This window comes from Ranitomeya variabilis, chromosome 6, assembly GCF_051348905.1.
Source record: "Ranitomeya variabilis isolate aRanVar5 chromosome 6, aRanVar5.hap1, whole genome shotgun sequence".
NCBI lineage: Eukaryota > Metazoa > Chordata > Amphibia > Anura > Dendrobatidae > Ranitomeya > Ranitomeya variabilis.
In genome coordinates, this window is record NC_135237.1 from 13,515,350 (window position 1) to 13,528,875 (window position 13,526).

At 41.3% G+C, this 13,526-nt stretch overlaps 1 protein-coding gene across 1 annotated transcript in view; it reads left to right on the top strand.

Annotated features, from left to right (window-relative positions):
- MYL3 (myosin light chain 3) overlaps window positions 1-12,545 on the top strand; it is a 63,969-nt gene extending 51,424 nt beyond the window's left edge. Inside the window, exons 3-7 of the mRNA XM_077271759.1 lie at window positions 6,430-6,579; window positions 7,181-7,354; window positions 7,478-7,555; window positions 9,640-9,672; window positions 12,403-12,545. Of these exons, the coding sequence (XP_077127874.1) occupies window positions 6,430-6,579; window positions 7,181-7,354; window positions 7,478-7,555; window positions 9,640-9,668 (431 nt within the window). The 3' untranslated portion in view covers window positions 9,669-9,672; window positions 12,403-12,545. The remainder of the gene's footprint in view (window positions 1-6,429; window positions 6,580-7,180; window positions 7,355-7,477; window positions 7,556-9,639; window positions 9,673-12,402) is intronic.
- The last annotated feature ends 981 nt before the right edge of the window (window positions 12,546-13,526 follow it).

The following is a 13,526-nucleotide window of genomic DNA, read 5'->3' on the forward strand; positions in this document are numbered from 1 at the left end:
ACATCCGATTCCAACACATGGAATATGTATATGGTGCTATATAAATAAATAATAATAATAATAATACCACATTGGGGTGACTGCCAGCTCCTCAGTAACAAAAGAATCACTGGCTGCCGGTTTATACCTGGCTACAAGGATGCAGTTTAACCCCTTCACCCCCAAGGGTGGTTTGCACGTTAATGACTGGGCCAATTTTTACAATTCTGACCACTGTCCCTTTATGAGGTTATAACTCTGGAACGCTTCAATGGATCCCGGTGATTCTGACACTGTTTTCTCTTGACATATTGTACTTCATGATAGTGGTAACATTTCTTTGATATTGCCTGCGTTTATTTGTAAAAAAACCCTGAAATTTGGCGAAAATGTGGAAAATTTCGCAGTTTTCCAACTTTGAATTTTTATGCCCTTAAATCACAGAGATATGTCACACAAAATACTTAATAAGTAACATTTCCCACATGTCTCCTTTACATCAGCACAATTTTGGAACCAACATTTTTTTTTGTTAGGTTGTTATAAGGGTTAAAAGTTGACCAGCAATTTCTCATTTTTACAACACCATTTTTTTTTAGGGACCACATCTCATTTGAAGTCATTTTGAGGGGTCTATATGATAGAAAATACCCAAGTGTGACACCATTCTAAAAACTGCACCCCTCAAGGTGCTCAAAACCACATTCAAGAAGTTTATTAACCCTTCAGGTGTTTCACAGGAATTTTTGGAATGTTTAAAAAAAAAAATGAACATTTAATTTTTTTTCACACAAAATTTACTTCAGCTCCAATTTGTTTTATTTTACCAAGGGTAACAGGAGAAAATGGACCCCAAAAGTTGTTGTACAATTTGTCCTGAGTACGCTGATACCCCATATGTGGGGGTAAACCACTGTTTGGGTGCATGACAGAGCTCGGAAGAGAAGGAGCGCTATTTGACTTTTCAATGCAAAATTGGCTGGAATTGAGATGGGACGCCATGTTGCGATTGGAGAGCCACTGATGTGCCTAAACATTGAAACCCCCCACAAGTGACACCATTTTGGAAAGTAGACCCCCTAAGGAACTCATCTAGATGTGTGGTGAGCACTTTGACCCACCAAGTGCTTTACAGAAGTTTATAATGTAGAGCCGTAAAAATTAAAAATATTTTTTTTACAAAAATTAACTTTTCGCCCCCAATTTTTTAATTTTACCAAGGGTAAGAGGAGAAATTGGACCCCAAAAGTTGTTGTCCAATTTGTCCTGAGTACGCTGATACCCTGTATGTGGGGGGAACCACTGTTTGGGCGCATGGCACAGCTCGGAAGGGAAGGAGCGCCATTTGGAATGCAGACTTAGATGGATTGGTCTGCAGGCGTCACGTTGCATTTCCAGAGCCCCTAATGTACCCAAACAGTAGAAATATTCCCATATTGGAAACTAGACCTCCCAAGGAACTTATCTAGATGTGTTGTGAGAGCTTAGAACCCCCAAATGTTTCACTACAGTATATAACGCAGAGCTGTGAAAATAAAAAATCATTTTTTTTCCACAAAAATGTTTTTTTGGCCCCCAAAATTTTTATTTTCCCAAGGGTAACAAGAGAAATTGGACCCCAGAAGTTGGTGTTCAATTTGTCCTGAGTACGCTGATACCCCATTTGTTGGGTAAACCCCTGTTTGGTCACACGGGAGAGCTCGGAAGGGAAGGAGCACTGTTTTACTTTTTCAACACAGAATTGGCTGGAATTGAGATCGGACGCCATGTCGCGTTTGGAGAGCCCCTGATGTGCCGAAACAGAGGAAACCCCCAATTCTAATCTCAACCACACCCCTAACCCCAACCCTAAACACACCCCTAACTCCAACACATCCCTAAGTCTAATCCCAACCATAACCTTAACCACACCCCTAACCCTAATCCCAACCGTAAATGTAATCCAAACCCTAACCCTAGCCCTACCCCTTGCCGTAACCCTAACGCTATACTCAACCCTAACCCTAGCCCCAACCCTAGCCCTAACCCTAACGCTATACTCAACCCTAACCCTAGCCCTACCCCTTGCCGTAACCCTAACCCTGACCCTAGCCCTAACCCTAATCCCAATGGGAAAATGGAAATAAATACAGTTTTTACATTTTTTTATTTTTCCCTAACTAAGCGGGTGATGAAGGGGGGTTTGATTTACTTTTATAGCGGGTTTTTTAGTGGATTTTTATGATTGGCAGCCGTCACACACTGAAAGACGCTTTTTATTGCAAAAAATATTTTTTGTGTTAACACATTTTGAGAGCCACAATTTTTCCATATTTTGGTCCACAGAGTCATGTAAGGTCTTGTTTTTCGCGGGACGAGTTGACGTTTTTATTGGTAACATTTTCGGGCATGTGACATTTTTTGATCGCTTTTTATTCCTATTTTTGTGAGGTGGTATGATCAAAAACCAGCTATTCATGAATTTCTTTGGAGGGGGGGCGTTTATCCATTTTACAAACACGGAACGGTATAAAGCAGTTTTATTTTTCGGGTCAGTACGATTACAGCGATACCTCATTTATATCTTTTTTTAAGTTTTGGCGCTTTTATACGATAAAAACTATTTTATAGAAAAAATAATTATTTTTGCATCGCTTTATTCTGAGGACTATAACTTTTTTATTTTTTCGCTGATGATGCTGTATGGCAGCTCGTTTTTTTGCGGGACAAGATGACGTTTTCAGCGGTACCATGGTTATTTATATCTGTCTTTTTGATCACGTGTTATTCTACTTTTTGTGTGGTGGTATGATAATAAAGCGTTTTTTGCCTCTTTTTCTTACGATGTTCACTGAAGGGGTTAACTAGTGGGACAGTTATATAGGTCGGATTGTTATGGACGCGGTGATACTAAATATGTGTACTTTTATCGTTTTTTATTAATTTAAATAAAGGAATGTTTTTATGGGAACTATATATTTTTTCGTTTATTTAGGAAATTTTTTTTTTACACATATAAAATTTTTTTTTTTACTTTATAACATAGTTATAAGCTCAGATCGCTGATCTGACACTTTGCAGAGCACTGTGTCAGATCAGCGATCTGACGTGCACAGCTCCAGGCTTCCTGGTGCCTGCTCTGAGCAGGCACTTGGTAAGCCACCTCCCTGCAGGACCCGGATGCAGCCTCGCGGCCATTTTGGATCTGGGGCCTGCAGGGAGGAGACGCTCGGTACAAGGTGAGCACATCGCCTTGTACCGGGGGTCTCAGGGAAGCACGCAGGGAGCCCCCTCCCTGCGCGATGCTTCCCTATGCCCCTGGAACGCTGCGATCATGTTTGATCGCAGTGTGCCGGGGGTTAATGTTTCGGGGGCGGTCCTTGACCGCTCCTTGCACATAGTGCCGGATGTCAGCTGCGATAGTCAGCTGACACTCGGCCGCGCTCCCCCCGTGAGCGCAGCCGATCTCTATGACGTACTATCCCGTCGGTGGTCATATGGGCCCACCCCACCTCGACGGGATAGTACGTCATATGGGATTAAGGGGTTAAAGAACAAGAGGAACAGAGCTATTACATTTTATATATTTCATCTGAAAAGTAGGTAATGTATATAAAAATATACCAAGATGTTACAAAATGGTACAAAACAATACGATACTGTATATACTGTTAGAAAATAAAATGGATAAACGAAGGAAATGCACTAGATCTGTGGTCGCAGGAATGGCGGATATCTTTATGGAGGGAGCTCTCCATTTGAAAATGGCACAATCTTTCTGCGAGCTTTATCTCCCAGTACTGAACATAGATTGTAGGTCACACCTGCCTTTTACCAGGTACTATACACTCCTACCTACCGTCCCTGCTGACCTCTGCCGCAGCAGATAAATGGGAAGTGGATCAGGTAGCAAAAATTAGGAGATCTTCATTCTTAAGAAAACCCGCCCCCCTGCAGGTCCCAGGCAGGAGATAGTAATGCCATATCTCCTATCAAGATTTTATCTGTTAGGAAACCTACTATAGCATTTCCAACTTTGTCCATCTAACCTACTTCAATTACCTGTTCACAGCAGAGGGTCATCATAGCAGAAAGGGTTGGAATGAAGTGTTAGGAGTTTTTCCCTTTACAGTTTATGATGAAGTCATGAATCAATGCTCAATATGATGGTGACATGTCCCCTCTCAACAGACAGTCGGAGATTGGTTCTATTTTACAATTACATTTATGACAATGGGATAGCGTTTTTCAGATTGAGATATATTGTAACCTGTTTTCACCAGTCCTTATTTTTTCCTGACTTTGGTTTTTGGATTTATTCTAATTCAGAGGTGTCAAACTGCATTCCTCGAGGGCCGCCAACAGGTCATGTTTTCAGGATTTCCTTGTATTGCACAGGTGATAATTTAATCACCTGCACAGAATGATTCCAGCACCTTGTGGAATGCTAAGGAAATCCTGAAAACATGACCTGTTGGCGGCCCTCGAGGAATGCAGTTTGACACCTCTGTTCTAATTAGTTACTTTTAATAGTTTTTTCTTAAATTCCTACATTTCTGAGATCAGATATTAAACAATTCTCACTTATTTCATATTTTTGCTCACTTGCTCAGGCTTTTTAGCAAAGTCTTGAAACATTACATTCAGAAATAATCACTTACAGAACTGGAGGCTTTTCTCCAAGAATTGTTAACTTTCCTGAGTCCAGATCCAAAAACTCCCACAATATAGTGGAAATGAAATGGAAGCAAAAACAAAGACTAGCGATAAATGGAGACAGATGGTATGGGATGCCACACAAGGGCCTGGCAGCCGCTCGGCATTCCTGCGCCTCAGTGCAGTGGTGAGTGGAGAGTGAAGCCGATTAATGATGTAAGGCCATCAGGAGCTGAAATCCGCTAAATCAAGGCAAGGTCACCCGACCATTAATCGCCAAATGGTTTTATTCTGAAAGGAAGCACATTCGATGCGTTACATTGCATTCTGCTGTAGAACAACCATTAGGTTCCTGCTGTAAAATCAGAAATGAGTAATTTATATGTCACCTCTTATTGTTTCCATATAGAACATATAGAATTATACTGCATACTCTATAGTCACGGTCTACATATATTACATTATTTATTACATCCTATATTACACCCCAGAGCTGCGCTCACTATTCTGCTGGTGCAGTCACTGTGTACATACATTACATTACTGATCCTGAGTTACCTCCTGTATTATACTCCAGAGCTGCACTCCCTATTCTGCTGGTGCAGTCACTGTGTACATACATTACTGATCCTGAGTTACCTCCTGTATTATACCCCAGAGCTGCACTCACTATTCTGCTGGTGCAGTCACTGTGTACATACATTACATTACTGATCCTGAGTTACATCCTGTATTATACCCCAGAGCTGCGCTCACTATTCTGCTGGTGCAGTCACTGTGTACATACATTACATTACTGATCCTGAGTTACATCCTGTATTATACCCCAGAGCTGCACTCACTATTCTGCTGGTGCAGTCACTGTGTACATACATTACATTACTGATCCTGAGTTACATCCTGTATTATACTCCAGAGCTGCACTCACTATTCTGCTGATGCAGTCACTGTGTACATACATTACATTACTGATCCTGAGTTACCTCCTGTATTATACTGCAGAGCTGCACTCACTATTCTGCTGGTGCAGTCACTGTGTACATACATTACATTACTGATCCTGAGTTACATCCTGTATTATACCCCAGAGCTGCACTCACTATTCTGCTGGTGCAGTCACTGTGTACATACATTACATTACTGATCCTGAGTTACATCCTGTATTATACTCCAGAGCTGCACTCACTATTCTGCTGGTGCAGTCACTGTGTACATACATTACATTACTGATCCTGAGTTACATCCTGTATTATACACCAGAGTTGCACTCACTTTTCTGCTGGTGCAGTCACTGTGTACATACATTACATTACTGATCCTGAGTTACATCCTGTATTATACCCCAGAGCTGCGCTCACTATTCTGCTGGTGCAGTCACTGTGTACATATATTACATTACTGATCCTGAGTTACCTCCTGTATTATACTCCGGAGCTGCACTCACTATTCTGCTGGTGTTGTCATTTCTCAGTCCACACTATCAGTGATTTCTGATGAGTACAGCCCTTTCCTCAGGTGACTTTTTGAGTCTTTGATTGTAGCTCTCATGTCACAATTGTTATTTTGTGTCGGCTCGGCTGTGGCTTGAGGAGGAACCTAATCCTGCCGTCACATGAGGCTGCAGATGTCTAACCACACAGCAATGGGAACGCGATTCCAGGAAAGCCAGCTAATAATAAAAATTCATGTGGGTGAGCGTCCCGTGTAAAGTCGCACCAAACCAAATATTTGTTGAGATTTAGCATAATAACCAGAAAGTAACCATCTCACAAATAGGTGACTGTGCACAGGCTGAGGTTGTCTTTATTTTGGCAGAATTTAAGGAAGCCTTCTCACTGTTTGATCGGACCCCTAACTGCGAATTGAAAATCACCTATGGGCAATGTGGCGATGTGCTGAGGGCGCTAGGACAGAACCCGACCAATGCTGAAGTTTTAAGGGTTCTTGGCAGACCCAAGCCCGAAGGTTCGTGAGTATTTGGAATGTCACTGATCCAGAAGGAAGACTTTCTGCAAACAGTCTGAGTACAGAGTCAGCGCGCGTTCTCTGGTATGAGAAGAGAGAAGGAAGGATTATTGCTAGGCTGTAATTACTACTGGTCATGGCTGCCAAAGTCTGACCAAAAAAAACACATTTTATACAAAAATTGTAGAATATTTAAAGGAATAACAAAAATGATGAGTCTTATCTAAAGCTAATGTCTCACACCCCAACTGGCTAAATGTATCTGTAAGACGTCCCAGAGACAAGAGAATATTAAGTACCTGACTACCGAGTAAACGTTCTCGGTCGTTCACTTGAGCCATGTGGCTATTGAGATGCTCTTTACCCTCACGCTGGGTGGTTTCGCTGTGTGTCAGGCACAGGGTACAGATCTTACCTAGGTCGAAGCTTCTGTAGGTTTTCTATCACCCAGGTTAAAGCATTATTTTACTGCCTCCTCCCTGTATCTCCACACAGTGGCTATTTGGCCTATGTTTGCTTAAGTATTGTGCTTTGCCATAGCTGTGTAACATTTCTTCCATGGGGTCACATTTTTCCTTTTCCTTCACAATGTTTTTCTCAGAACTTAACACAAAACTTATGGATTTTGACACCTTTTTGCCAATGTTACAACACATCTCCAAGTCTAAGGAAAAGGGCACTTATGAGGATTTTGTGGAGGGTCTCCGAGTCTTTGACAAGGAAGGCAATGGCACCGTCATGGGGGCAGAAATTCGCCACGTATTGGCTACTCTAGGTAATTCCATACCATTACCTAAGCATTTGTTCTTATTAAAATTATTATTATTTACTTATAATATATAACAAAGTTGCAAAACGCAATAGACCCGATTTTCACCAATGTATCCTTGATGACTAGGGGAACGAATGACAGAAGAAGAAGTTGACAAACTGATGTCTGGACAGGAAGATGCCAATGGTTGCATCAACTATGAAGGTAATTAATGAATATTTCAAGGAATAGGAGCTAATAACAATCCTGCAAGAACCATTGAGAACACACTGAATGGGGGAGAGATATCTATTGTTATTATTATTATTATTATTTATTGTTATAGCGCCATTTATTCCATGGCGCTTTACATGTGAGGAGGGGTATACATAATAAAAACAAGTACAATAATCTTAAACAATACAAGTCATAACTGGTACAGGAGGAGTGAGGACCCTGCCCGCGAAGGCTAAATCTATATTTTGATCTCATGGTAGCTCCATGTTATTATATGACACTGAGTCTATAATTTGCATTAAAAGATTCTCATTTATTGCAACTGCTACAAGCATCTTACTGCATCAAGTATATATGTCAAATAAATGTTTGCATAGGAATTTTGAAAGTACCCATGGCGGTACCGTATATATTCACAAACAATTCTATCTGATAATATGTTAATCAAGGCCTCATTTAATCTAGTGTAGATAATGAAGGTAGAGGACCACATTAGTTCTTGAAGGTTACTTCAATTCAGGCACCAATGTGCTATTTACTTACTGTGTTCTATATCTGCACAGACATATGTTGACATTGGCATCACTGAACGTACCCATTGCGGTTACCTGATCATCATCCATTATATTTAATACAGCATGTTAACATCATATACAATTTGTTCAACTTACCTCATATTTTCTAACAATATACATTTAAAAAGATGGCATAAGTTTATGTCCAAATCTCACCAAAAAAGAAAATGGACAGCATCATACTGTAGAGCATTGAAATTTGGCTCTTTACTACTTTTTTTAACCCCCCACACAGGGTGAGTGGATGGATTAAAAAAAATCTTAAATATCCCCCAACCCAGGTATAAAATGATAATAACTGCACCCTAATCTTATTGGGTATTGTAGGCACCTCAACAGATTAGAAAGCTACGGCTGAATAAAATACACTATACAAGAACCAAGACCAATATTACCACATGACCATGACGTGGGACATACCAATTCTGAAGTCTTAAGTGAATAAAGTATCCTTACATGCACTGACTCATGGTGACATCCTTTCTGATGGGAGACATTCACGTTTCACATCTTTTTCATCCGATGACCTCAATCATGCGATGTCATCATCGCTCTACCTGCACCTGGATGCTGATGTCTTGTGCATTTCCTGCCGGCCTCTAGGCCACCACTGGCTTCCTGCTTTATTATAAGTTTTAAAACTGTCGCCATCATTTTGGGGGCTCCAATAGTGTTGAGAGTGGCGCTCACCCTGCAGGTCATAATGACTGCAGAGCTATTTATTTGCTTTGGCCGCAGAGTTACATTTAATTCCCAAAGTAAAAAGTTCAAGGCTGGAATGTGTTCAGTCATCGGACGTAATTCTGGTCCAAACATATAAAATAACAACGCAATTAACCAAAGGAAAAATATTCTCATTGCTAAAAAATAGGCAAAAATAAAAAAAGGAAACTCTTCTCTGCACAGTGTGGAAACAATGTCTGATGTTTGTAAAACTTGGACATTTTCTGACAATTTCATTAGGAATATTGGCAAAAACATCAGGAGCGAGATTCCTGCCACCGGCTGAGTCTGTGTATGATCTCAGAGAGACAAAAGAGGAAAAATAAGCACTGGCGGGAAGCTGACATAACATAAGGAATTATACCACTATACTAATTACTAATCTGTACTGTTACATAGGACTGCTGGACTAATGAATAACCTGTACCTAGCGTCACTACTCAATGTAGTAGATGTCACTACCTATCTGTGCTCAGAGAGTTATCACTGTGTTATCTGTGGTGTTACATAGGACTGCAGGTGACATTTACTACATTATGTCTAGTCAGAGAGTTATCACTGTGCTATATGTGGTGTTACATAGGACTGCAGGTGACATCTACTGCATTATCTGTACTCAGATAGTTATCACTGTGCTATATGTGGTGTTACACAGGACTGCAGGTGACATTACAACATTATCTGCACTCAGACAGTGATCACGGTGTTCTTTTTGGTGTTACATAGGACTGCATTATCTGTATATTAATGTTTCTTCTTATTTCTTGCCCGCAGCCTTCGTGAAGCATATCATGGCCAGCTGAGCAGGTACGGTTCACCTCCAGGATTAGTGTCACTTCTCACAGAGAGTATAATAGGTTTCCTTCTGGATCACTAATGGGTGGAAACTACATATGTGAAAGGCAGAGGTCGGTTCTGATACAAACACAGAATAGGATCATAAAGGAACAAACCATCTCTGATATCTCTCTAAATCCTGGTCCTCCTCACCACATCCCCACAGTCAGTTCTACCTCCCATCCACGCTTTATCACAAATCTCCGTAACCTCTCTAACCTTATACCCATTCGCCCAGCCCCCGCTTCCCCAGTACCACTAGCAGGAGCTATGTGGAACACTCTCTCTGTCTGCAACAAGCTTTCCAACATCCATGATCTCTTTATTACTAACAAGCTTTCCTTCCTCGCCATCACCGAAACCTGGCTCACCCCCTCTGACACAGCCTCTCCTGCTGCACTTTGTTATGGGGGATTTCATCTTTCCCACACCCCCTGCCCAAGCAGCAAGCATGGTGGAGTTGGTTTTCTCTTGTCAGATAACTGCTCCTTCACCCACATCCCACTGCCACCCTCTGTTACCCTTCCTTCCTTCCTTTGAGGTGCACTCTGTGCGCATCTATGGCCCCACCAACCTCCAACTGGCTGTCATTTACCGCCCCCCAGGGCCAGCCACCACCTTCTTTAACCACTTCACCACCTGGCTACTTCATTTCCTTTCCGTGGACATCCCCACTATCATCTTGGGCGACTTCAACATCCCCATTGACACTTCCCTCTCAGCTGCCACTAAGCTTCTATCTCTCACTTCGTCCTTCGGCCTTGTTCAATGGTCTTCTGCAGCCACTCACAAAGATGGCCACACACTGGACCTCATCTTCACCCGCCTCTGCTCCCTATCTAACCTCTCTAACTCATCTCTCCCTCTTCATGACCACAACCTACTCACATTCTCTTCCCTTTCCTCTCCTGGTGCACAGTCCCCACTCCACAAAATTTCACACCCTCAGAGAAATCTTAATCACCTTGATTTACACTCAGTTTCCCTTCTCCCTTCTCCCTTTTGCAGATATAAGTTCCTAACACAATGCAGATGCTACTGCGGCTTTATGTAACACTACGACAGCTGCAGTTCTCAAATCAGTCACCTCTCTCATCCATACCAAAGCTTGTACAGTCAACAGGCAACCCTGGCACACCAGCCTGACTAAAGAATTAAGGCGAGCTTCCAGGGTTGCTGAGCGGAGATGGAAAAGATCCCACTCCAACGAGCACTTCATCACATTCAAACAGTCCCTCACTACTTTCAAGGCCACAATCATTGCAGCAAAATAAACCTTCTTCTCATCTCTCATATCCTCCCTGTCTCACAACCCTAAACAGCTATTCATCACCTTCAATTCTCTCCTCCGTCCCCCAGCACCTCCGTCCTCCCCACTCATCTCAGCTGAAGACTTTGCCTCATTCTTCAAGAAGATCTCATCGTCAAAAAGCCGTCTCTTGACCCATCCTCTGTGTCTAACTATCGCTCCATATCACTTCTCCCCTATGCTCCAAAACTACTGGAACAACAGGGGGAAACATTGAACAATACTTACCCCCCAAAGGCTAATCAGCCAGTGAAATTGATCACTAAAATTATCGCAAGAGGAGGGAATGAATAATACCTACCCCCGTGTGAGACTGCTTCTAAAAAAACTAAAAAGGAAAATAAAGGGGAAGAATTGAATAATACTTACCCCTAAATAATAGCCACCAGGCAGTCGAAATTGGAACAGCAATTTCATTGTGAGAGGAGGAAATATATTCACCCCTATTGGCTATGACAGGAAGTTGGGACATTACTATCTAAATATTTAACATTTTTAAACAAATACAACTTTATTATTATTATTATTATTATTATTATTATTATGTAATAAAAGTTACTTTATAATCTTACAATCTTTAGTTAGGGTCTATTTTCCATTCAGTAATTTGTAAATTACATTGTTAAACCCTACGCTGATTGTGTTTTGAACAATTTTGGGTAACAATTTGACTTTTTCTCAGTTTTTTTGTGTTGTTCCAATACACACAAATAAACCTGTGTGTAACAAAACATTCAGAATGGAAATAATATTCTGGGAGAAATACTTTGGTTTCTGGAACAATTTGAAGGGTGCCAACACTTTTGGCCATGACTGTAGTACAAGTTTGATCACAGGTTTAAGTCCTATAAAAAAAACTAAAAAATAAAGTTAAAAGTAATTAAAAAAGGTTTAAAAAAAACACAAACATTTGAATCACTGCTCTTCTTCGGATCCAAAAATAAAGAAATAAAAAGTTCATTATTTTCGGTATCACTGAGTCCATAAAAGTCCGATCTGTGAAAGCACAAAATGATGTAAACCATTAGGTAAAAGCTATAAAAGTAAAGAAAAATCAAATTGCCAGAACTTCTGGTTCAAGTTGCCGCACCTCACCCTAAGAATAGAATAAAAAAACATCCAATGTCATGCACACGACAAAATATTACACCCAAAAAACAAGTCCTGACATCGCTCCAACAATGGAAAAAATAAATCTATTTTTTCTGTTTAACAAAGTTTAGAATTTTTAAGTCACTAAAATAAAATAATAATAATAGCAATAATAGTAATACATTTAGTGGGACACATTCTCACCATATTTTACCCGGTCACGCCTTAGTACAGACCCTACCCTTTATTGTTACTTCTGTTTTCTTTTTTTCTGTTGCTTATTTGTTACTTTGTTGCAGAAATGTCCGAGTCTCCGGGATCCAACAACCTCTGCTCTACCGATGCTGGAGCCCCACTCATTGATCATTCCCTGGAGAGAAGACCCCAAAAGTCAAATGAAAATCCCCCCGATACGGAAAGTGAATAAATTCCATGAATGTAATTAATGTTCTATTGTGTCTTCTTTCATGATCGTCTGCATCCTGCGATTACGAGGTTGTGTCCCTCAGTGAGTGCGGCTGAAGTCCTTCACATTTCCTTCTGGGAAGTGAATTGTTTTGACGTTATTCCTGTTCCTGGGAAAGCTGGGTGACGATCATCATGGCTCCCGCCAGGGTCGAACAACTTTCCCATAGTTTGCTGTTGCTTTTCCGACCAGTAGAGGGCGTCATACCCAGAAGCATCAGGTTTTCTGTAGAGCTGCAGCTGTGGTGCTTGAGGTTTTCATGGTTGGACGTTCCATGGTACCCGACCTCCCTAAAAAGCCAAAATGTTAAGAATAACAAGGGAGGAAGTGACGGGCCTCGACTGCCCTTTAATTTCCACTTTCCTTTCGAGCTCTGCCATATGGACTTAGTCATTGCGGGATTAGATTACCAGCAGATGAACACCGCTCCGGATCGTCATCTGTAATTTGCCGGGTTATGGAAGGTTTCAGTTCTGCCTTAAAAATATAAAATATGTTGGGGATCAGATCCAGGTTGGAGCAGGACGGTTAAGGGAGATATAAAGCCCCTAAAAAAACCTGAAAGGGGAATTCAGTTCAGGCCGGGAAGTAGCTATACGGGGCCAGAGGTGGCAATAATCACAGCCCCGGGGGTCAGGAGCCCAAATGGCACAAGGAGTCCAGTTACAGAAGTTACATTGGGGCCCCGAGGGCCCCAGGTTCTGCCTCTGGTCTGGGTTCTCCACCATTGGTTTTGCAGGAAGGATATAACCTTCTATTCTGAAATCTTCCCACTGCCATACTGTTACACTGTAATATTGTTACACCGCCATACTATTACACTGCCATACTGTTACACCGCCATACTGTTACACATTTTATATTGTTACACATCTATACTGTTACACCGCCATATTGTTACACTGCTATACTATTACACCGCCATACTATTACACATTTTATATTGTTACACATCTA